The sequence below is a fragment of the Crassostrea angulata genome, chromosome 7 (assembly GCF_025612915.1).
Source record: "Crassostrea angulata isolate pt1a10 chromosome 7, ASM2561291v2, whole genome shotgun sequence".
Lineage (NCBI taxonomy): Eukaryota > Metazoa > Mollusca > Bivalvia > Ostreida > Ostreidae > Magallana > Magallana angulata.
In genome coordinates this window covers 11,781,928-11,807,533 of record NC_069117.1, presented here as the reverse complement: position 1 = coordinate 11,807,533, position 25,606 = coordinate 11,781,928, and the positions used below count along the sequence as shown (strand labels likewise).

Sequence of the window (25,606 nt, the reverse complement as noted above, 5' to 3'; positions counted from 1 at the left end):
TTGACCAAAATCGTGACCATGCCCCTTTAAAAAGCATGTTCACAGTTCACTTAAGAAATATCTTGTGTGTATACCACTTAGGTGTATCTGACATAGATTGTACTTTGCATGACAGCTTTGTACTTGTGTAAAAGTTTACCCCTTTTCAGTATTTAGGGAAATTCATAAAAAAGATTGCCTGGGCTAAACTGTTGTGCTGAAATGTACTGATAATTGGTCCTTTCTGTGTCATCATCCTAACATGTGTAAATTGGATGGGGGTTAAAATACATTTTAAATACAATATATTTTATGATAGCCTATTATTTTAAATCTAAATTTTGTAATTATTTCTTTATCTAGATACAAGAAGGAATATGGCTGAAAAGTATCCACAAAGTCAAACAGATGATCAAAAATTTGATACAAAAACAACAGAAAAACCGAGATGTTCCCCAAATCTTCTAGTAGCAGCCATTGACTTTGGAACCGCATACTCAGGTTATGCATATTCATCACGAGTTGATTTTGTTAATGATCCTCTCAATATTAAGGCACACAAATGGAGTCAAAGTTTAAAATCACACAAAACTCCAACATGTGCTTTGTTCAATAAAGATAAGAAACTAGTGGCATTTGGATATGAGGCTGAAAAGCAATTCACAGAATTAACAGATGACGACAAACACCAGGACTATTATTATTTCCAAAGATTCAAAATGAATCTTTTTACTGAAAGCGAAGATAGGAGAAAAAAGGTAATAAGTGATGTAATAAGGAAACAAATTTAAGAAAAATTCCAAAAAATCTAATAACCCAATATGTTCTATTGTTTGTGCATCTACTTTTATCAGAAGGGTCTCACTATTAAGTCAATGATACGTGACATCAAAGGAGATGAGATGCCTGCCATTGATGTATTTTCTGCAGCTATAAATTACATGAAGGACTGCCTTTTTAAAGAGCTTAAAGAAGAAAATGATGAGAATGCAGAGGAAGCGGAAAGTATTCGTTGGGTTTTGACAGTTCCAGCTATTTGGGATGACGATGCAAAACAGTTCATGAGAAAAGCTGCAGAAAAGGTATTTATACATAAACATTGTATATAACATTTTTGAATAAGTTTTCTTGTTATGTCACAAGTGAGATAATTTTATTACTATGCCCTGAAATTTAAAATTGCTGAATCACACTGGAAATAGTTATATTGCCCTATTGGAAACAGTTGTATATCACAGGAAATATTAGTTTACTTATATTTCCCTCCCGAAACTGTTGTATCACCCTCACATGCAATAATTCTGCATATTAATTTCGTTGAGTTTGAAATTTAGCTTAGCAAAACAATTCCTTGAAAAATGTCAGGACAGTGTCTGGTATTCAGAGGAACTTACCTGTACTTAATTTATTTGAAAAATTATCTAGTTTAATATTGAAAGCCCCAATGGACATTTTACAAAACATTGATTTGAAATAAGATATGAAGATGCATTAATAATTAGAATACACTTGTTAATGAGGTAAATATGTTCTTAAACTGATTTTGATTTTTAAAAATGTTATATTTTTTTTACATGTCTTCTAGAGTGATAATACCAGAGTATTTGTTCCTCAGTGAGAGGAAAGCCCTGGAGTGTTATGTCGCCCTCTACCTTTGGCATCAGGCAGCATAAAGCTCCAGGGCTTTCCTGTCACGTGGGGGCAAATATATCTATAATACAGTTATTGACTGGGTATGAGGGCAACAAATGAATTGTTGGACCTAAAGGTCTCAGGCAAAGCAAAATTTTCACCTTCAGGTCTAAGAATTCATATGTTGCCCGAATCCCAGTCAATAACTGTTTTGTTATACCCTTCACTTAAATTATATGCCCTTAATTAAGCATTGAATCATTATTTTTTGAAAGATGTGGTCTCATGACTGCAATGGTGTGTGCATACAAATTGAATAACGCTAGCGCGTTATGAATATTTGTTTGCACACACCGTTGCAGTTATGAGACCACATCTTTCAAAAAATAATGATTCAATGCTTATATTTACGTTTTTTATCATGTGTTCTCTTTCTGCAAATATGATTTATTTTAAAAAATCTTGGCCTTATTCAACGAGTAATGCGCAATTTACGGAAGAGCCATTGGAACAGCCGAATTATGCTGACAAAAATAGTGCACAGCATTTTAAATTCCAATAACACGATTTTTTTTTCATTCTGTGATTTGCTGACTTTAATTTTGGTATACTAAGAAATTAATCAATTGAATTCATTTAAATCTTTAAAAAATATTTACATCCATGAAATATTAATCAGCCCAAGTATAATATCAGGTCGTGATCCGGTTTGAAGTCGGGAGGAGAGTCTGTCATGTTCTGAAGGAAGACTGATTGTATTCATACGCACCAGATTTGGTGATTGGGTCTTCTGTGTTATGCGTAAATATCTCTCAAATCTATCAATGCAATTTAATAGGAAGAAAGAAAGTGAATGTAAATATAAGCTTGTGACGCCACCTTTTGTATCATATCAATCTACAACTCTTTCTGCACTAAACTTCAGCTATTTCAGTTCTAGCTGCCAAGTTCTGTCGAAAACTAATTGGCTGGGACGATGTTGTCAGGTAGACCAATCAACATCGAATTGTCAGATCGGTTACAATAACATTCATATTATTTGACTTTTTAGCTCACCTGAGCCAAAGGCTCAAGTGAGCTTTTCTGATCACAATTTGTCCGTTGTCTGTCGTCGTTGTTGTTGTCGTCGTCGTCGTCGTTGTAAACTTTTCACATTTTCATCTTCTTCTCAAGAACCACTGGGCAGATTTCAACCAAATTTGGCACAAAGCACCACTAGGTGAAGGGGATTCAATTTTTGTCCAAATGAAGGGCCACACCCTTTTTAAAGGGGAGATAATTGAGAATTATTGAAAATTTGTTGGTATTTTTCAAAAATCTTCTTCTCAAAAACTATTAGGCCGGTAAAGCTTAAACTTGTCTGGAGGCATAATCAGGTAGTGTAGATTCAAGTTTGTTCAAATCATGGTCCCCGGAGGTAGGGTGGGGCCACAATTGGGGGATAAAGTTTTACATAGGAATATATAGAGAAAATCTTTAAAAATCTTCTTCTCAAAAACTATCAGGCCAGAAAGACTCAAATTAAAATGTGAGCATCCTCAGATAGTATAGATTCAAGTTTGTTCAAATCATGGTCCCCGGGGGTAGGATGGGGCCACAATTGGGGGATCAAGTTTTACATAGGAATATATAGAGAAAATCTTTAAAAATCTTCTTCTCAAAAACTATCAGGCCAGAAAAGCTCAAATTTGAGTGGAAGCATCCTCATGTAGTGTAGATTCAAGTTTGTTCAAATCATGGTCCCCGGAGGTAGGGTGGGGCCACAATTGGGGGATAAAGTTTTACATAGGAATATATAGAGAAAATCTTTTAAAAAATTTCTTTTAAAAACTATTAAGCCAGAAAAGCTCAAATTAAAATGGAAGCATCCTCAGGAAGTGTAGATTCAACTTTGTTCAAATCATGGTCCCCGGGGGTAGGGTGGGGCCACAATTGGGGGATCAAGTTTTACATAGGAATATATAGAGAAAATCTTTAAAAAATTTCTTTCAAAAACTATTAAGCCAGGAAAGCTCAACTTTGAGTGGAAGCATCATCAGGTAGTGTAGATTCAAGTTTGTTCAAATCATGGTCCCCGGGGGTAGTGTGGGGCCACAATTGGGGGATCAAGTTTTACATTGGAATATATAGAGAAAATCTTTAAAAATTTTCTTCTCAAAAACTATTAGGCCAGAAAAGCTCAAATTAAAATGGAAGCATCCTCAGGAAGTGTTGATTCAAGTTTGTTCAAATCATGGTCCCTGTGTGTAGGGTGAGGCCACAATTGGGGGATCAAGTTTTACAATCTTTAGAAATATTCTGGGAAAGTTTTCGGTCCAAAACTCAGTACTTAGTGTGAAAGCACAGGTTATAAAATTAAAGGTAGATTTAAGTTTGATGAAACCATGATTCCCTAGAGAATAGTGGGGCCATGAAATGGGGAGGGGGGGGGGGGGTTTATAGGAATAGAGAAAAATCTTCTTACAGGTACAACAGCAAAAGGGGCTTGGTATTTACCCAAAATTAAGAGGTGGATAAAAATTGGCAGATTATCAATTTTTTTTTAGCAAGATCTACTGTACTCAGTTGTCAAGATATTTTGATACTGTAATGCTAATTTGATCAGAATTAAGGCAATTGTTGCTCAGGTGAGCGATGTGGCCCCTGGGCCTCTTGTTATTAGTTAAAATTAAAAGGACGAATATTTATAAGGGTATAACAATCTGGTATGTCACCCTCAAAACCATGTAATGTTAGAGAGATAGTGCCTGTTTGGGAGGGTAACTGTTGAAATTGACACCCCGAGAAAACCATTGTTACCCTCTCAAACAGGCACTATTTATTATATTATACTGAATGTCTTAATATTAGAGAAAATTTTACTGCTTTCATTTAATAATGACGTGAATTCTACGGCGAACCGAATTTATGCGCATGTAACAATTTGTTGTGTTACCCGTTGCCAAGTGTGTTGCTAATGCTGAGGGTAATAGAATGGATTATCAACTGCGGGACTAAACCAATCAGATTTCAGTAGTTTACATAAAAGTATAATAAATGTATAATGTCAGACTCTGTTTCTGTTAGCTCATGCAAGATCAAGATCCAGTTAATGAAAGGTGTCTACAGATAAGGTTGATTACCGGGTATACTGTAAATTCCTTAAATAACGCGAGTACTTAATTCCGCGATCTCACTGTTTTGTATCACATTGCAAGAATGTAAAATTGCGAATGTGGAACTTAATTTTTCCTTATTTCTTATTGTTCTCAACTCTCCAAAAATAATGGTGAGATTTTAAAATCCGCAAAGGGTGTTTCTCGCGATTTTACGTGGATATTAATTCCTCACGTTTAATTAGGGATCTAAAGTACTGTAAAAAACATAAACAATTAACTAAAGAAAAATAAAAAGTTAAAAATATATTCTTAAAAAAATGAAATAATTTTGATGGATGTTTAAGATGCATGGCCATGTCTTTGTGGTTGTTTTTTTTTCTTCAAATTTTACATTTCAAATTTTAACTCCAACAATTTTTGGCTCACCTGAGCTGAAAGCTCAAGTGAGCTATTCTGATAACATTTTAGATTTACATTTTAGACATCTTCTCCAGAACTACTGGGCCAATTTCAGCCAAACCTTGCACAGAGCACCCTTAGGTAAAGGGGAGTCAAAGTTGTGAAAATTTTAAAAGGGTCACGCCCTTTTTCAAAAGTAGTTTATTAGGAATTATTGAAATTTTTTGAGAAATTTTCAAAAATCTTTTTCTCAAGAACAATTTGGCCAGGAAAACTGAAACTTGTGTGGAAGCATACTCAGATAGTGTAGATTCAAAGTTGTGAAAACCATGTCCCCCAAGGAATGGGGGGGGGGCACAATGAGGGGTTGACTTTTACATTGGAATATACTGAGAAAATCTTTGAAATTCTTGCCAGAAACTAATCAGCCGGGAAGGCTGAAATTTATGTAAAAGCATCCTCAGGTAGTGTGGATTAAAAATATTTAAAATCATGATTGACAACGGGGGTAGGGTGGGTCGAAATTTTACATTTTGTTGGTAAACATTACAGAAACAAAGTATTCCTCTTAAAGAAATGATCGGCATGTGATATAAACTGTCAGTATTATGAAATAAGGTAATGTTATGCCGAAACTACGACATGCATCAAATTGCATAATTTACAATGTTTTGTTGTTTTCCGAATACACATGTAGCTTAACTTTACTTTTATAGAAGGCGAGGCTAGAGTACTTCCCGATTAAAATTATTTAAGCATTTAAGTATGATTGAATAATTATGTGACTGTATATAATAGATGATTGAAAAATTATGTCACTGTATAAAAGTTGAAATCTCAAGAAAAATGCATCAAAATTAAATATGAAAATGATTTACACAAAGCTGTCACTGCATAGTTATCAAAGTAGTGCGAAGCGTAATATGTGCGCAAACAGAACAATTCGCCAAATGCCTGATACTATACATGCAATCTTCATTAATATAGATCATAACTATTTTAGAAGTATGAACCCTTTAAATTCTGAGATTTAAAGTCAATTATACATATACATAATACATATAATACGTACAAATTTAGTGGTTAAAAGCAGGGGGTTAGAGTCAGTGGAATCTGTGATAATTTTAAGGCTTTCACGTTTTCGTTGGAAACACATGCAAATGGTCCATGTATTGCAGTCCTTTTTAGGTCACTTGAGTCACTGAGTCACTCAGGTGACCTATTGCAATTGGTCGTTGTTGTGCGTCGTACGTTAACAATTTTACATTTTTAACTTCTTCTTGAAAACTACCAGACCAATCGTTACCATTTTTGGTGTGAAGCATCTCTATGGTAAGAAGAATCTAAATTGTGAAATTTATGGCTCTACCACCCCTATAAATATGCAAAAAAAGCAAAATTTTCAAAAATCTTCTTCTCTACTTCCACACATGTAAGGAAAAAACTGAATGCATGGTTATGATGTCCATGAGGCCCTCTACCAAAATTGTGAAATTTATGGCCCTTGGGTCAGGGGTTCTGGCTCTAGGGTGGGGCCAATATGGCCATATAGTAAACATGTATTAAATCTTAGAAAATCTTCTTCTCTACTACCATATATATTTGTTGAAAACTAAATGCATGATTATGATGTCCATGAAGCCCTCTTCCTAAATTGTGAAATTCATGACCCCTGGGTCAGGGATTCAGGCTCTAGGGTTGGGCCGATATGGCCAAATAGTAAAAATGTATTAAATCTTAGAAAATCTTCTTCTTTACTATCATACATGTATATATTTGTTAAAACCTAAATGCATGATAATGATGTCCATGAAGCCCTCATCTTAAATTATGAAATTCATGACCCCTGGGTCGGGGGTTCAGGCTCTAGGTTGGAGCCAATATGGCCAAATAGTAAAAATGTATTAAATCTTAGAAAATCTTCTTCTCTACTATCATATATATTTGTTAAAACCTAAAAGCATGATAATGATGTCCATGAAGCCCTCATCCTAAATTGTGAAATTCATGACCCCTCGGTCAGGGGTTCAGGCTCTAGGGTGGGGCCGATATGGCCAAATAGTAAAAATGTATTAAATCTTAGAAAATCTTCTTCTCTACTATCATATATATTTGTTAAAACCTAAATGCATGATTATGATGTCCATGAGGCTCTCTACTAAAATTGTGAAATTCATGACCCCTTTGTTAGGTGTTCATGCTCTAGGGTGGGGCCAATATGGCCATATAGTAAAAATGATTTAAATCTTAAAAAATCTTCTTCTCTACTCCCACACATGTGGGCAAAAAACTGAATACATGGTTATGATATCCACAATCTCCTTTTCCTAAATTATGAAATTCATGGCCCCTGGGTCAGGGGTTCAGGACATGAAAGGGGGGGGCAATATGGCAATAAAGTGTTAATGCATATAAAGTTTAAAAATCTTCTTATCTATTCTCACACATCTGTATAAAAAAAACCGACTAATAATTATGTTTACCAGGAAGTCCTCTACTGAAATTTTAATTTTCATGTCCCCTGGGATATGAGTTTTGACTCTAGGGCAGGGCCAAAATGGATGTATAGATGTTAATGCATATAACATTAAAAAATTATCTTCTTTACTCCCACACACCTGAAAGGAAAACTGAATTCAGTATTTTTCTACCGAAATACCAACTTTGACAGAAATCGAAGCGGAAAATTTTGCATGACTGTCTTTCATATGAGGGATAAGTTTGGGGTAAAATGTATGTAAACATTACGGAGGCTGGACGATCCGCTCCTATGACCACGAAGTCAGGGCGTCCGAAGAGAACAAACGAGAAGATAAGTAATGAAAGTTTACCTGCTATTTCGAAAAATCTGCTCTTGTAGGACGAAACATCCCTCGGAAACTTTATGTAATTCCCTGCTTTCCCTGCCAAAAGATGACAGACATAGCGTGCGGCTCTGCCAGTAGTAGATTTGGCTACACCCAGGGACTCTCCAACTAAGTTATAAAATGATCCTGTCGCCACAAACCTCAGGGCAGCCAGAACTTGTAGCAAAGGAGGCAGAGGGGAATTTCTTAATGTTGGATGAACCAAGTCTTCGAAGAACATACCAACTATAAATAGAATGGTGTCTGGCCTAAAACGGTACTTCCTAAAAACTTCATCTGCGGGGAGTTCTTCCAGTGGATTGCTTCTGTCCTTAAAAACTCTTGGACGGGGCGTCTTTCTTCTTCGCTGAATGATGTTGTATAAATTCAATCTCGCACCCACGGAAGCCATATTGAAAGTGAGCAAAAACTAAGAAGTTTGACATCTATTTACTTGTCTAACTTTCTGAGCTCAAAAGTGAGACCAAACTAAGAAAGCGAGACTGAGACCGAGACAAGAATTTTTTATGGCACACCAAGTGTGAGACTTAGACCGAAATTTGAGACCGTCTCAAATTTCGGTCTCAGATCTGAGCTAGCTAAGTTTTATGGCCCCGGGGCCAGATCTTTTAGTTTTTCACCAAAATTATAGGTTTCAAATTTCTTTTTGAATTAAATGTGGTTGTTATTACAAATTTATAATTTTTCTACTCCAGTATGAAACCTAATTAATTAGATGCATATATGAGACTCCATGACAAGTTTGTGTATTGGATATATGCTACTCAGGTGACCGTTAAGGCCAATTGGCCTCTTGTTTAAAGGACAGTAACTTGTTGTAAACATTAAGATATCCAGGGTGAAAATATTTTTATTTATGCAGGATCTACATGTATTATACTACATTGTCCAGATAGTTTGTATCATGACTCCATTATGCAGATTTCATCATACCTATCGTCCCTCAAATGAGCAATATGGCCCATTGGGCCTCTTGTTTTGTTAAAGTATAAACAAGGCTTGTGCCATGTTTTTGTTTACATAAAGGTTGCTGAATAAAAAATACAGTTATTGAAACAAAACAAGAAGTGACAACACTAAAAACTGTTGAATTATGGTTATGATTCACTTGCAGATGGAAAAAAAAGAGAGGCTTTTACTGGTATACATCTTATGTTAAATTGGTAAAGTAAAATTAGGAAAAAATAATAGTGACCATGCCCTTTTAAACATTGGAATGAAATAACTTTGAAGGTCAAACACTTGTAAAATAATATGATGGCACCACGCAATGATGAACAGAACATGTAATAAAAAATGATATATCATTACATACAATGCTGTACATGTTGGAAACTTAAAAGGACTACACAATTGCTTACTTATTGCAACTACATTGCAAAACTTTAAGTTCAAGTTTGCAAGTTTTTGGTGTAACAAGAGCTTGAAACCATATAGAGTTGATAATTTTTTTCATTTACAGATAAATTTTTCGATTTAATGAATACAGTTAATATCTCTTGTCAAAGAAATTAATACACCTACAGGTAGAAACTGCTGTTTGGTATTTCTCACTTATGTCTTGGTGTTAGTAAACAATGAAACATCACAAATCATATATTGGTAAATTGGCAATTTTAAATACATTCTCAAGAATTTTAACTCTTTAATATAAACATTCTCTTAAATGTAGACCCTTTGACCACATATTTATCCCCCAGCAGGGCAGTTTTGTCATAAAAAGCAGACCATGTTGTGTCTAACAGAAATGGTATCGCTGATCTTGACTTAGTCTCACTAAAGCTTATGGTATTTTGCTATTCATTGTAGGCAGGTATTAGAAAAGAGTGTCTGACCATAGCATTTGAACCAGAGGCAGCATCCATGTACTGCAAACGAATACCTTTAGTAAGGCTTAATGACACAAGTGAGGAATTTGAAATCTTCAAGCCAGGCAATCAGTACCTCATTTTGGATGCAGGAGGTAATGCATATTACAAATTATATAAAAAAAACCCTAGTCACATGCTTTGGAAGACTGTAGGTGTCTTATAAATACAACAAAATATGATTTCCCAGAAAACCACCAATTTTGAAATTTAATTTATATTTTATCATTTAATGTAAATATTTAGTACAAAAAAGACATTGATTATTTATTTATTACGGACCGCAATGAGGCGGTCCGTTATTTGATACACATTTAAATATTGTAACTGCGTTTCTGCGGGATAGCTTTTTTTTAAATGAATTTATATAATGCTCATTTAAAAGTAAATTTGCATGTAGAAATATGTTTTATGCCTTTAAAAAATATTACATATTTTTTGTTTTCCTCGTAAATGAAAAGTTGGTCAAAGACTGTCGTGTTAGACGCATTTTTATCGAGACTATAATATATTCGGAAAATTTCGGAGTTTTTCATTGTATCGGGATCGGTATACGGGACATATTAAAGACCTGAAATAGTACGACCTGAAGGACACAGACCACAATTATTTTCCCCTCTTATTCCTTTATACAAAAATAAATCATATAAAAAATTCCACTGGCTCAAATGAGTTCAAATACAGCATACCTATAGAATGACACTAGTCCAACAGCATATCCAAACTACAGGAAAATCAATCGAGAGGGGACTGAGATATGGCCCCTAAAATAACCCCTACCATGAAAAATTCACTTTCACTTTGGAATTTGTGTAAACATTGGCCTCTTTACACCCTTTCTATTGCGCCTGTAAAGATAATTTTTCTAAAAAATTTTCTGTCTGTATTTTTTTTCAAACCTTCTTCTTTCCATCCATGCCATTAAAGGAACCAAATTCGACCATTTAGTACCCCTAGGAATTTTTGAAATAATACATACATTTTTAGAATGGAACTACTTGCGTGGTCAATGAGCACAGGGTAAAAATAGTGGTATGTGACCTAATTATTACACAATTCTTCTTTGATTTTGATGAAACTTGGTAGGTAGACACTTATACCCATAATACACCTCCCTGTGAAATTTGGCGGGAATTGTGTATTCTGCATCAGAGTTATAGGCCTTTGAAATCTGGTCCAGGAAGGCTGAAATAACAAGCAAAATCTAGCACGTTACACACAATATTCAAATTTCAAGAGCTACATTTAACATTAATTACTTGTCAAAAGTTTCATTAATCTATTACATTCATTAACCTAACATGTCTACATGATGATGCTAATGATGATTTAATTCTTTTACACCTTGAACTATTTTTTGGAAATTTTTGAAAAAAATACCCCAAATAAGGCTAAATTTTTCAGAAAATGCCAAAAATGAAACATTTAATCACATGCTATGAGCTTGAAAAAATATTTAAAAAATTCTGCATTAAGTTTGCTATAGAAATCAGGTATTTTGATAAATATACAGTGGCTAATCCGTTTACATTAAGCAGATAATCACATAGAACCATTCACACATTTTCAGGAAATGGCACTTGCTGACCAAAGTAGATTAACTCAGAGTACACAGGGCTGATATGGATAGGCATAAAATGCCTTTTGAAACAAAACTAACAATTTAGAAGAATTTAGAATGAATTCTATTTGTCCATTCATTACATATACACTGAATAAATTACTTAAATGTACCCTAATTCATAAAGAGCCTTGGTTCATGAAAACTGTACTCTTAAAACAAAGGGAGATAACTCTACACATTAAAATCCAAAGTAGGGATTTCTTACAAACATTAACGAGAAACTATTTTAGAAATTACAAGTCCATCACCTTCTTTCAGCATTATCTGGTGTGATTAATCTTGAGGAGTTCATACCTTTTGTAGCGAGGATTCACCATTCAAAGTCATGGGTTTCTACATACATTGTGCATTTAGAGGTGAAAATGTCTGGTATGTTACCATGAACTATGATGACCAAGACTCAAATTAATGATGAGAGTGCCAAAAAGATATAACTACAGTAATACAAGTAGTAAAGCTTCTAGCAGACCTCATATATCTTGGGCAATCACTGTTCAATGCCAGCAACCAAACTCATACACATGCTACATTTGTTGGTAGTTACATTTCTAGGACACAAAGAGGGGAAAAAACTGACATAATAAGACTTTAAAGCAGTAATTGAAATAAAAGTTTGCAAGGCATTGATAATTTAGATGCTAAAATGACTATTTCTAACCAGTAAAATGTATATGTCTCATATAAATATCTATACATGAAGGTTTACATACTAGTATTCTAAAGTACTGAGGAAAATGTTGTGATGCCTACTCACCATCAGATTTCAATTGTTAAATTGTAAGAAAAATATGAATAAATGTATAAAATCAACTTACCATTTGTTGTTTTCTTCATTATTTCTCTGTCAAAATGGTGTTAACTGGGGGGGGGGGGGGGGGGGTAGCAGGTGCCCCTTTACCATTTTTACCAGCTTGTATGTCCTGTCATGCAATCTGCTAGGCAGTGAAACATGTCATCATTGAAAGGAATCATAAAGTAACATAAGCCCTACTTTCCTCCTTATGATTTAATCAAAATAATATTAAAGGAAATATATATATACTTTTACATGTAATATGATTAATATGAGAGAGAGAGAGAGAGAGAGAGAGAGAGGGGGGGTATATTTAAGGCTTTATAACTTAATGACAAATCGACCAATTCTTTTTTGATTTGGGTGATAAGTAAAGTTAACATTAGAAAGTGTTTTTAGACATTTTGCAAGTACTTACGTCCCCTGTTTGACTCATTGATGACACCATGCTGTTCACACCCCGTTCAAATCCATTTCACACAATTTTTACCGTTATTTTTTCATATTATCTGCCAAAATTGAAAAAGAACCCCACAAAATGTCATTATTCATCCTAATTGTTTGAAAAATAACGAAAAATTAGACTTAAGTTGATAAACGTGGATTTTGACCTTTGACCTGATAGGACACAGACCACAATTATTTTCACCTCTTATTCCTTTATACAAAAATAAATCATATAAAAAATTCCACCGGCTCAAATGAGTTCAAATACAGCATACCTATAGAATGACACTAGTCCAACAGCATATCCAAACTACAGGAAAATCAATCGAGAGGGGACTGAGATATGGCCCCTAAAATAACCCCTACCATGAAAAATTCACTTTCACTTTGGAATTTGTGTAAACATTGGCCTCTTTACACCCTTTCTATTGCGCCTGTAAAGATAATTTTTCTAAAAAATTTTCTGTCTGTATTTTTTTTCAAACCTTCTTCTTTCCATCCATGCCATTAAAGGAACCAAATTCGACCATTTAGTACCCCTAGGAATTTTTGAAATAATACATACATTTTTAGAATGGAACTACTTGCGTGGTCAATGAGCACAGGGTAAAAATAGTGGTATGTGACCTGAATGACATGAACTTTTATATATAAATGATGTATTTGAATTTCTATGTGATGCGTCAAATAAAATGACTTTGTGTGTGAATTTATATTGCCATATTCTCTTTGGTAGAAAATTCTCATGAAATGACATCCATATCATATTTTACGCAAACATTTGAAAGGACTGAAAATTTGTATGGACCTGAACATTTGAGCTAATCTGGTTTGTTTTTAATTCTTTTGAAATAACAGTGATTATCTTCATAAACTGTAAGATTTATAATTCCATTTAGGAAAAAAAATTATCAAACTCTATTCTTAATAATAATAGTAAAATGTTAAAATTCAAAACGAGTTGCTGAAAATAAAGTAATTAAAATTAAAATCTACCACTAAAATTAGTACAACCAATACGTTATTTTCTTTGCGGTGTGTTTTTTTTATGTAAACAACCAATGATGATTCATGCAACAATTATAATTTTGCGGCCCATTTAACGCTTGCGTCAATATGATTTCTTGTTTTAAAACAGTTCAAAGTTTTGTGTTGGATACGGAAGTTATTTCATGAGAGACAGAATTTTTTTAAATTTTCATTAATGTGGAATGAAAACATCTTGTCTCACCAGAATTTCATGAAACTTTGTAGAGTATTAGGAAACAATGTTTAGATGTGCATATTACCAGAAAATTCCAGTTCCATCATTTTTCTGGGAATTTTAGCACTTTTGAAATTATAAAAAAAAAATATTAAAATGTGCATATTTGCTGGAATTTTGATGTGATGAATTTTTGAGAGTTTTGCCTCTTTATTGAATTATTTTTGTTTTAAAATTAATGTGTACCCAGCAATTCATTATAATTCATATTGGAAGAACGTGGGGTATATGAACTTGCTCACTTTTTCTTTCATTTGTATTTTATTCTATAAAGGTTATGGCTATTATTGCTCAGGTGAGTGATGTGGCCGTAGTCCTCTTGTTTGTTTTATGTTTTGACATGTAAAACACTCAAGAAACAGAAAGGTCAAATGATCAGGTTACGTTTCCTTTTTTTAGGTGGAACAGTGGACATTGCAATTCATAAGGTTCTGGAAGGTGAACGCGTTAAAGAGTTGCACAAAGCCAGTGGTGGAGCCTGGGGAGGGACATATGTGGATGATAAATTCTTTGAAATCCTCGAGGAAATTATAGGGAAAAAAGAGCTTGAAAATTACAAGATAAAATGTCTTTCTGATTACATTGAGTTACACCAGAATTTAGAAATAAAAAAACGTGATGTTACCACTACAAGCACTGAAGTTTCCTTTAAAATTCCTCCTCAATTAAAACAGAGATGCAAGTCATCAAAGAAATGTAGTTTTGAGGAATTGATTTCAAAGTCAAAATATGTAGGTGTTTTAACATGTAAAAGAGATAAATTGGAGTTTAAGGAATCATTAATAAAAGAATGGTTTTCAGTTGTCTGTGAATCCATTGTAAAGCATGTGAAAGATTTAATACAAAAGCACAATATAGAAATTATCTTGATGGTTGGAGGTTTTTCTGAATCTATCTTTCTGCATGAAACAATGGTGAAAAATTTTCCGAATAAGCACATTGTTGTTCCAAACCAAGCTGGTTTGGCTGTATTGAAAGGTGCAGTTTTGTTTGGACATGATCCCCAGGTAATTGCTTCTAGGGTTGCCAAAGTCACCTATGGTGTAAATACACTGTCAAAAATTCAAGATGACAGAGACGTTCCAGACAAAAGTCGTATAAGAATGATCAAGGAAGTAAAGTATGAGAAAGATGTTTTCAGCAAACATGTCACAAAGGGTGATGACTTGGTTATAGATGAGGCTCAAGAGGAAAAAACCTACTTTCCAATATACCCTGAACAGAAATCAGTTCAATTCAGTGTGTATACCTCCACAAAAGAAGACCCAAAGTATGTAGATGAAGACGGCTGCAAAAAATTGGGACATTTTACTGTAGATATTCCAGACACAACAGATGGCACTGAACGTAAGGTTCATGTCCGATTTATCTTCGGAGGAACAGAGATCAAAGTCCAAGGTGTTGATGAGAAAACGGGGAATGTCAATGAGCGCACGTTTGAGTGGTCTGAGAATGCGGAAGAAGAATGTTTTGGCATGGCAGTTGAAATGGGTGAAAGTTGATGAGAAAGCTATTCCCCTTTTATTTAGTAATCGACCATTAACCATGTTTCTGTCTATGTCAACAAAATCATTTGTATTTACACTTACTACATAAAATTGAAGGGAAAGAGAATAGAAAGAAATTTATCAGTTTCCCATTTAACACACAGTTAAAATTCTCTTCACATCAAAAAATCAGCTCACTTGGACCATCACTCAGAAAGGCTGTAACACTAATCTGATGTATGATCATGATTGTAATGGTTTTTGCTATAATAGTGGATGCATTTTATTATAGTTTACTGGGAAGGTGTACAATTTATATAATTTAGATTCACTATATTTTTGTTTAACAAAGTTGCGAGGGTTTTACAATGAACCGGTAATGTTTTGACTGATTAGTCAGTCAGTCAATCAATCCATCAGTCAATCAGTTCTTCATTCATGTTTTTTTTACAGTAAGCACAACTCCTCTTAAACTGCTGCTCGGAATTTCATGCTACTCCATAGGCATTTAGGACTAAATGTGTAGATGTGCATATTACGATATTAGGATATTCCGATTCTATTATTTTTCTGGAAATTTCGGCCCTTTTGGCCCTATGTTGAATATAGTTATAAATAGTTCGTAAGCACAACTTCTCTTTAACTGCTGCATGGAATTTAGTGGAACTTTGTAGGCATTTAGGACACAACATGTAGAAGTGCATATTAACAGGAAATTTAGATTCTGTTATCTATCTGGAGATTTGGCCCTTTTGAAATTAGAATGCTTTAAGTTGTTAAAAACAAAGGAATAGATGTGCATTTTTTGCGAGTTATACCTGTAAGAGGGTGGAATTTGAATAATTATTTTATTTTGATATTTATTGAATGTTTATATAAAAAGAAAAGTGTCTGTGTTTTTGGGGATTGAACCGGGTGCCTTTGGTGTGTGGGCTTGTGACTTGTACCACTAGGCTAAGTCAGATTTATATTTATAGCATATCTTTATTATCGAAAGTACATTTAGGTTTTTGGTTAATTATTTTGTGATGTCATAGAAAGAATAGCATTCTAGGTAATTCTTGCTTAGCTCATTTTCATTGTCCAAGAGAAAGGCAAAGAGAGAAGTCAAGAAATTTAACATTCACAGTGTGTCCTTGCTTAGGTATGTGTATTTGTTAATTTCTTTGCTTATTGCAATGATAGTGTGTGCTTAAACAAGTTTTAATTATCTATTTAATATTGAGATATATAATTTTGTAAAGTTTTTGAATGAGAATAGAAAAAACCTGTATTTACATGTATTAGACAAAGGAAAAGGGTAATACTATAGATAAATGAATGTAATAAAGAGTATTGGGAGTGTATAATTTCGATATTTACATTGTATATTACAAGTGTGATAAATAGATTTTTATTTGAATTTTTAGGATCTGTCAACATCTATGTATATAAGGAAATAAAGAACCTCAACACAATATTCGGAGTGTTACATACCCTTATCAAATTATTTTGTGTATTCAATGCAAACTTTGCTATTCATTATGACTATATATCAGTGTCAAGTAATAGGGGAGTGTTGGGTGTGTATGATTGCTCAATTATTCTTTCATTTTACCTGAAAAAAAAGCAACAAAATTTTGAATTTTGGTGCTTCATTGACAATTTGTTATTTTGGTGGTATTACAAAAACCCAACCATCTGTATTCTCTTTGACTGTGTTTCTTCAGTAGTTTTGTACTCTATTATATAGATACAGGGACCGGTCTCTAAAGCCTGATAAAAGAACACTGTGTCAACATGTCTTAAAGTACTTTGCTTTATTCAGTTATTTTTTTTTTTTACATTTCCGCTACGTTAATATGTTGTTTACTATACTATATTGTTATGGTTTCAGTGCCATTGATATATTGAATAACGTAATAGTTTTTCATTTGTTTGCATTAGAATGTCACACTGTAAATATTTGTTCATGCAAGATCCGGTCCACTAATGGTTTCTGAGTTTTGAGTTGTTTCTCGTATAATAATTTTAATTCATTTACCAAGAAAGAATAATTATGTCTTGCAAAGTACAAATCGTGAATAATATCAAATGAAATCATTCTTCAGTTGGATATTGTACCTTTAAAGATTTTGATTGCATTTTATTGTCCCATTGCCATTGGCTTACAATGCACGCATTCTTTTGTATGAAGACGACATTTTGTTTTACATTTTATGTATATTTAGAATAACACTTTTGATATAATGTTCATTGAATTAATCTTTTTGAAATATTACAATAAATATTATGATGAAAACCGGTAGTTAAGTCATTCCATTTTTAACAAATACAGGAAAGGGGCCATGTAATTCTAGGTTTTCTTTGATAACCGTCGTGCAGCTAACAAAACATTGTATGAATAGGACCATTGTCTACGAAATTATACTTTTCTTTAGTAATAGAATTTATCTTCGTGCTTTTCCTGAATAATTTGGATCCACGCGATAACCATTGTCGAACACATGGAAAAATAGTGCAAGGTAGTTTAGGCACCATGCATATTCTACTGATCGGCAATAAAATCCGTGATACAATGAAATCAAAGCGGGGAATATTTGACATTTTTTTTCTACCTCTCGAGGAATTGTCGTTCTCTTAATTAAATATCACCCAGGGCTACATGTACGTATTCCGTTAATAATAAGTTTACCGCTGTCCCTTAAAAGGCTTTTGTTTCAAATTAATTTCGAATTATTTTTACAGTCTCAATTTGGTAGCTATTTCGTAGACATGGCCAGCACTATACAACAGAAGTATGAAGTAATCTAGTAAAGCCCTAGAAAAGTATACTGTTTATATAAATGAATTGCAGAGGTAGCTTCAGACTAAAACATTGCTTGATAACACCCAATTTGATATATGTCTGTATCAATTCGAACATTTTAGTTTGAAGCCATAGCCGAACAAATTGAGAAATGCAATATTTTATTGGACGATCTATTCTAAGTTCAATGTAGAGGACCTCCTATGGCACGTGCAGATAAATATAACGTTCTATTTTTTTTTCTAGATAAATTGGATATGAGCCAATCAGAGAGCTAGGAATTCATCAATCATATAAAAAAAGCTTTATATTGATACTGCATTGGCAGAAGCTGGATCTTTCTTCATTTTAAGATAAACTGTAAACATTTTCAAGTCAGAAAGCGTTTCCAATGGAAAATGACAATTCATAATACATGTACTTAGAAAATATTTTTCGTTTATCTGCTGCTTGGAAAATCCTCGAACGACAATTACTTAATGCCTATATTCTTTCTTGCTTTATAAAATTTTGTTAATTATCCAGTCAACAATATTTCGACTGTTATCTGTTATCTTTTTAACACAATCGTTATAGTTTAGTCTCGTTCAACCAGACGCTCGGCTGTCTCCGTATATTTCCGACGAGCTGCTCGTCGGAGATGTACGGAGACAACCGAGCGTCTGGTTGAACGTTATGATATTTTAACCTGTCGCGCACCCCACATGAGAAGATAACTCTTGTTCAACATGTAGGTATTCTATATGCACGTAGCTTTGCCTTCATAATAAGGCCGTGTAGCGATTGAAAGCTCTAAATTATTGTAAGTGATATTTATTATAGCTATTGTTATTGGTATTGTTTGATATTGTCAAGTTTATATTATATTCCCACTGTATATTGTGTTATGAAAATTCTACTTTCGGTTTGAACTGGTCGGAGTTTCCGGTACTCTCACTTTTAATATAATAACAAGAGTCAAGAAATCATTATTAAGTGTACGTTCATGGGTCAATCAGGAATGAACCCGACACACTGGTGATTCTGTCTAATTTCACCCTACCCTCCGATCTATGACTCGTACCAAATAATCAATTCAGGGCATCATACAAAACAATATAATTAGGCTATCTTTGGTGCAATGCTTACGTTATAGCTATTTTACCCTCATAGCCCTTATGAAGCACCCGAGAAAGCCTTTTATTGTTTATATTTACATTCTATCTTTAACTCATTTAAATAGTTATCAATAAAAAAAGAGTAAAAGTACATTAATTTCCATTACAACGTAACGCATTAGGAACTGTCAATTTTCCATAGGCTAGCTATACATGTATATGAAGGTTACCATGGTAGGATCATGAAGCATTTTTAGACTTTAAAAGTAAAAAAAAAATACACTGTCTTAATGTTTTCTGACTGAAATTTTGACCTGAAATTGCTTCATGATCCTGAGGCTTGAGGTCAGTCCGTGCCCTCAACCAAGTCTTAGTTTTGGTCGATCAATAAACAATCAATGCAATAGTCAACAGAGAGTACAGAGAGGACAATAATGATCGATGAACAAATATATAATAGAATTCATTTATAGATAGTAGTCATACAATGTATATATGTACTATTTCTAATTATAGACTTGCAATTTAAAACACAGTGGCCATCGTAATTACGTTGAATTTGACCAGCATGATTTGATAAACAACACGCAATGTCGGACTGGGAAAACACCGACATGGACGTAGATCCCGAGTTTGAAGTGGTGGCTGCTATTGACTTCGGCACCACATACTCGGGCTATGCCTACTCAATGACAGATGACTACAAAAAGGACAAACTTAACATCTCTTCAGCAACGTGGAAGTCCGCCACCATGATTTCCCCTAAGACCCCCACGTCCGTGTTGCTGGATTCTGACAAAGCATTGGTGGCCTTTGGATACGACGCAGAATCCGAGTATACCCTTCTGGCGGAGAAAAACGAACACGAGGACTTCTACTATTTCAGACGGTTTAAAATGGAACTTTTCAACGAAATCAGAGAATCCGTGAGTATAGCTTTTTTGTGTATTATTTACAATAAAACACTCTTACAGTGAAGTGCCGAGAACAAACAATTTTGACTAGTATGATAGAAGTACATGTATTTTGTCTTTAATAAAGGGGAATTAAAATTAATTTCGCTGTAAGCATTCATTCGTTGCAAGCATTTTTGCTGTAACTGTGTTTTATTGTAAATAATGACATAACTTAAACATTAGTAAACAGATGTTAATAAAAAAAAGTAAACAGATATTGATAAAAAACGTAGCAGATCAGATGTTTTGTGTGTGTTGTGGGGTTTTTTTTCTTGGGGGGGGGGGGGGGTATCGTATAAATAGCGTAAGAAATCAAATTCTAGAAACTACATAGAAACTTAATATTTATAAGATATGGACTCTTCAAATTTTGCATATTTCTTGTAACGACCAGACCTGTTACCATGTCCATTTTTTGCGATTTTTGTTACTAGTTTGTAAAATTAAACGAGAGTGTAATATAGATCAGATATAGTTAGGTGACAATAATTAAAACATACGTTATTATGTATTGAAATATGATTAATGGATTTTGTAACGCTGAATTTAACTATCCATTGCTTTTATTTTATCCCTCAAATTTTTGCTGTGATTCGTCGACAAGCAAACATAATGTTAAAGTATTTTACTTTTATTGTACAGTGCATATGTTTATTCTTATTGTTGAAATGCTGAAAAATGCCCTTAAAATGCCATTTATTTCTGCACAGAAACTAACACTGAAAACTACAATTCGTGATATCAACAATAAGCGACTTCCTGCAATAGATGTGTTCGCACATGCCATTGGCTACTTGCAAAAGCACCTGCTGGACCATTTAAACAACCGTGGAATGGAAATTATACATCAGCATAAAATTCACTGGGTGCTTACTATCCCTGCCATATGGGATGACCCTGCTAAACAATTTATGAGAGAAGCCGCAAAAAGGGTTTGTACATGTAAATTCTAACTTCTGCACAAATTCTATCTTTAGATTACCGAGTCAAAATAAATCACATCTCAACATTTTGATACACATCATAGCGTACCTAATAGCAATAGTCATTATTATACTATCTTTATACTTGTCTATTTCTATATTTCTATAGGCAAATATTCCTAGTGAAAACTTAACAATGGCATTGGAGCCAGAGGCAGCATCTATATACTGTAAACACTTATCGCTAGAGCAGGGCGATGACCAAAAAAGCTTCAGTGTATTTCAGGAAGGAAGTCGTTATTTGGTCTTAGATGCTGGAGGTTCGTGGTCGTTTTCGTTTTCATTGATATGATTTTGCAATGTATAATACTCTGATATTTTATAATCATTATAACGTTTTTGTAATTTTAGGGGGAACTGTTGACATAACAATACATGAAATTCAAAAAGATGGAAGAATAAGAGAGCTTGAGCTCGCCTCCGGTGGACCATGGGGAGGTACCTATGTAGACAAAGCCTTTTACAAAGTCTTATCAGAAATTCTTGGTCCAAAAGAATTCGAGACATACAAAAGAGAGCATGCCTTAGACGTGATGGAGATTTACCGCGAGTTCGAACTGCAAAAGCGGTTTTTGGAATCAGAATGTGAACAAGGGGAACAGAAAACTCCGTCTCGAAATATTACAATAAAAATGCCAGTGACGTTGAAGAATTACTGTAAACAAATTCATCACAAGGATATTCAAGTTGTGACAAGTGAAGCCTCTTGCGGCGAAGGCTTAACTTGGAATTTGGACAAACTTCGAATATCTTCAAAACGTTTGTCAGACATGTTTTCAGAGGTTTGCGATGATATTGTTAAGCATATAACAAAACTTCTAGAGTCTTCGAAAGTTAAAGGAACAAAAACTATTCTTATGGTGGGGGGATTCTCAGAATCTCAGTTCTTGGAAGGAAAGATAAGATCGTCCTTTCCAGATATGGATGTAGTTGTACCCAAAGAAGCAGGACTAGCAGTACTGAAAGGGGCGGTCCTCTTTGGACACGAACCTAATGAAATTTCAGTGAGAGTCGCGAGATTAACGTACGGTGTATGTACATGTGAGGAATTTGAAAAAGTGAAAGAGCTCCACCCTCGGACTAAACCAAAACTCATGAATAATAAAAATTACTGCGAAAATATTTTTAGTAAACATGTCCAGAAAGGAGACGTGTTAGAGAAGGAGGAGACCCAAGAGGGCCGGCCCTACGTCCCCTTGCACCCCGGTCAAAAGAGCATCATATTCAATATATACACGTCAACCGAAGATAATCCTAAATTTATTGACGATTACGGGTGTAAATATTTAGGAACTCTTGAAGTTGATCTATCTAAACTGAGTTACGGATCCAGAAAGTCTGTCCGGGTTAAGTTCATATTCGGCGGCACTGAAATAAAAGTCGTAGGTAAAATAGAAGACACAAACGAAGAAGTCGAAGTTAATTTCAACTTTTTAGAAGAATCCCCAAATGCCCTTGACGAAAAGGATGTTTATTTAGATAAATAGTTTTCCTTGACTGTGTTCAACAAAAAATGAGAAACGAACACGCATCGTCGGATATCCACAGGCGATCACGTCCAAGTACCTTGGGTGTCCAAAGATGATTAACATGTATTCTTATTATTATGGTATTGTTTGATTTACAGCAAGAAATATAAGATAAATGCTTAGCCTATAGATAAGATTGTCAATCCCCCGAAAATCACTCCAAATGCTTTGAAATAGTTTTGATTCACAAAAGCTGATAAAAAATGAGTTCCTGGATGACGAGATGATGCAATTTCAAATCAAATAAAAATCAACGAGTTGTGTTCAGATGTCTACTTATTTAATAAATACCATAGGAATTTTGAATAGTCGAAACCGTTTTTTTAATTGTCGAATATTTCAATACATGTAAGAATCAAATTTTGTTGGCGCTTATTTTCACAGAAACTTTAACGAAGTCACACTAACGATCTCCGATCCTCAGCAATGTTCGATAAAAAATTACCCGGATTTCTGTTTTACAATTTTAATTAGTATTCTTGTGTTAGTGTTGCCACCAATCACACAATTACTTGTTTGGCGTATTGGATCCATGGAGAACTCCGACTCATTTATATTCTTTTCAGTGTGTTTTTCCTTTAAATTCGGTGATCTTTAATTACCTCTAAATGCAACAACCTGATAACTGCGTATGTATTTACATGAAATTAACATAACTAGTTCTCAAACATTGATTTCTATTTCATCGGTATAAAATATATTTCATACATGTTGGTAAAACACTTTGCATTACAAAACAATAAAGTTGATTCTATTGTTAAAAGCAAAATTTGAAGAGTTATTTTGCATGGAATATATTTTCAAGCTTGTTTGAACAGTTTAATGTGATAACCAGTTTAAACCCGTTTTAGAAAACGGATGTTCATACTGTAACTAGTTTACTCCTCCGTGAACTGCGTTATATACTGATTTATAAATGCCGTCAGTGGAGCAGACAAATTATCCTAACGCGCGTTATTCAATTTAGCTGCTTAACTGACGGCAGTCATTGATACGACGACGTCAAAAATAAATCATTCAATGCTATATTTGATAGTTCGAGTCACCGATGCACCACTACTTTTTTTAAAAACACAACTTTTTTTTTAATTTTATTTTATAAGGAATAAGGAATCATTCTTTGAGTATTATGAGGTGATAATGTTGGTCGGAGCGTGATCAAATCCAATAAAGCCCGAAGGGCTTTATGATAGATTTGATCACGCCACGACCGAAATTATCACCTCATTATATTCAAAGAATGATTCTTTATTACTTATATTTATATAATTTTAGGCCATCTTACGATTAAATCTTTAAATATAAATAAGCAAAACCCGCCGGCGCCTCATTTTGGCGTCATTTGTATTATGGGTTATATAGAACAAAATCGATACGTAGTGTTAACACGGACAAAGACACTGGATAATGTAAATATATGATTATATATCTATCGTAGGCAAAACAATAGCTTTGTAAACTGCATGGATACCATATGAAATTTCATTCTATTTCAAATCAAAACTGCTACCAAAAAAAAAAAAAAATTATTATTCGCAGCCCTATTAATTCACAACAAGATTAATCGACTTTTGCAGGTTTTTATTTAAAACAATTTTTGTACATTTTTTTTCCCGGAAACACCAGGAATAATGACATATGCATCACAGAAAATTGTTTTCATACAAGTCCCTTTAAGGGGTATGTGCAGCCATCTTGTACATTTGAGAATAAAAATGTAAACCTTTTTGAACTGGCTTGTTCCTGCACAAAACTGGCCAAAACTGTCGTCTAAAGATGAAAAACAATAAATAAGATGTTCTATATGTTGTTTTATATGTAAATTATGCATGCAAGAACATAATGCTTTTTATATCACTTTGAATAGCTCTAGAACTGCACATCTGTAGACTTAATTTGAAGATTTAAAAATCTGAAATAGTAACAAGAGGGGTTAATATATATTTTTAATGAAAATATGACTTTAATGTACCTTTATAGACACAGACAAAAATATCTCGTGCAAATTGATGGTTTATGAGACCGGGTATCCTCTATTGAGACAAAGCTACAACTCAAATAAGCAAGCTGTGACCTTTTTCTCAACAAATGGTTGTAGAGTGGACTTTCCTATTTTTAAATCTTTAATTTAGCAGTTTTTTAAATTTCAATTTTAAAGAATAGGTTAAGAAAACTATAAAGAAAAAATTTGGACACAATATATATACGGATAAAATTATGATTCAACATTGTTGCATTATGTCATTCATTTGTTAAGTGTTAATTCCCGCGCTCGCGCGGGTTATCAACTAATTCGTGTAGCAATGTTTTGAGAAAAATAACTTAACTTGTCCATTCCTCATAAATTTGCCGTTTATATTCATCGACGCTGCTTTTCCGGGGACCTGACACCTCCTCCCTAATACCCACGCATCTAAAAAAGTGCCATATCTTAAAACTTTAAAAATGTTATTTCTAATAGAAAATATCATTATTTCCATCAAGGCAGTAATTAAGTACTGTTTAACATACGAAATGATAAAATTGTTATTGTTACTTCTATACTTTGAACTGAGAAATTGGATAGTGTCATCCCATGAACCGTTATGGTTTTAAGAATGGATGCAAAAATATGCATTATTGAGTAAAATCTTAGACTTAAAAAATAAGAGAAAATATTTGGCATCTTCAAAAGTTGAACATGGATGTGGTTATGTATAAACATATTCTTGGAATCCATTTATTGCTAACACTTACAAATATAACACCTGGCCTAAATATCAGGTATTAGCGTATTAAAAGAAACCCTGGAAAAA

The 25,606-nt window shown here is 33.8% G+C and overlaps 2 protein-coding genes across 3 annotated transcripts; both read left to right on the top strand.

The window, feature by feature from the left end:
* The first annotated feature begins 345 nt into the window (after positions 1-345).
* LOC128193067 (heat shock 70 kDa protein 12A-like) lies at positions 346-16,941 on the top strand. Its single transcript, XM_052866291.1, has 4 exons — positions 346-737; positions 834-1,061; positions 9,785-9,938; positions 14,371-16,941. Exons 1-4 carry the CDS (start codon positions 357-359, stop codon positions 15,471-15,473), a joined length of 1,866 nt encoding a protein of 621 aa, XP_052722251.1. The 5' UTR covers positions 346-356; the 3' UTR covers positions 15,474-16,941.
* Positions 16,942-18,926: 1,985 nt separating this feature from the next.
* LOC128156958 (heat shock 70 kDa protein 12B-like) lies at positions 18,927-23,695 on the top strand. 2 transcript variants are annotated; one of them, XM_052819298.1, is made up of 5 exons: positions 18,927-18,976; positions 19,860-20,269; positions 21,010-21,231; positions 21,392-21,542; positions 21,634-23,695. In XM_052819298.1, exons 2-5 carry the CDS (start codon positions 19,934-19,936, stop codon positions 22,767-22,769), a joined length of 1,845 nt encoding a protein of 614 aa, XP_052675258.1. In that variant the 5' UTR covers positions 18,927-18,976; positions 19,860-19,933; the 3' UTR covers positions 22,770-23,695. The 2 variants fall into 2 exon arrangements, with proteins under 2 accessions (XP_052675258.1, XP_052675257.1); XM_052819297.1 differs by having other exon boundaries at positions 18,951-19,048.
* Positions 23,696-25,606: the final 1,911 nt, after the last annotated feature.

Excerpts from the sequence above, each read along its gene's own strand:
- LOC128156958 (XM_052819298.1), top strand. The coding sequence starts at position 19,934 with ATGTCGGACTGGGAAAACACCGACATGGACGTAGATCCCGAGTTTGAA. Across the intron at positions 21,232-21,391 it reads TGAGAGAAGCCGCAAAAAGG|GCAAATATTCCTAGTGAAAA; the intron begins GTTTGTACATGT and ends ATATTTCTATAG. Across the intron at positions 21,543-21,633 it reads TTTGGTCTTAGATGCTGGAG|GGGGAACTGTTGACATAACA; the intron begins GTTCGTGGTCGT and ends TTGTAATTTTAG.
- LOC128193067 (XM_052866291.1), top strand. The coding sequence starts at position 357 with ATGGCTGAAAAGTATCCACAAAGTCAAACAGATGATCAAAAATTTGAT. Across the intron at positions 738-833 it reads GCGAAGATAGGAGAAAAAAG|AAGGGTCTCACTATTAAGTC; the intron begins GTAATAAGTGAT and ends TACTTTTATCAG. Across the intron at positions 1,062-9,784 it reads TGAGAAAAGCTGCAGAAAAG|GCAGGTATTAGAAAAGAGTG; the intron begins GTATTTATACAT and ends TATTCATTGTAG.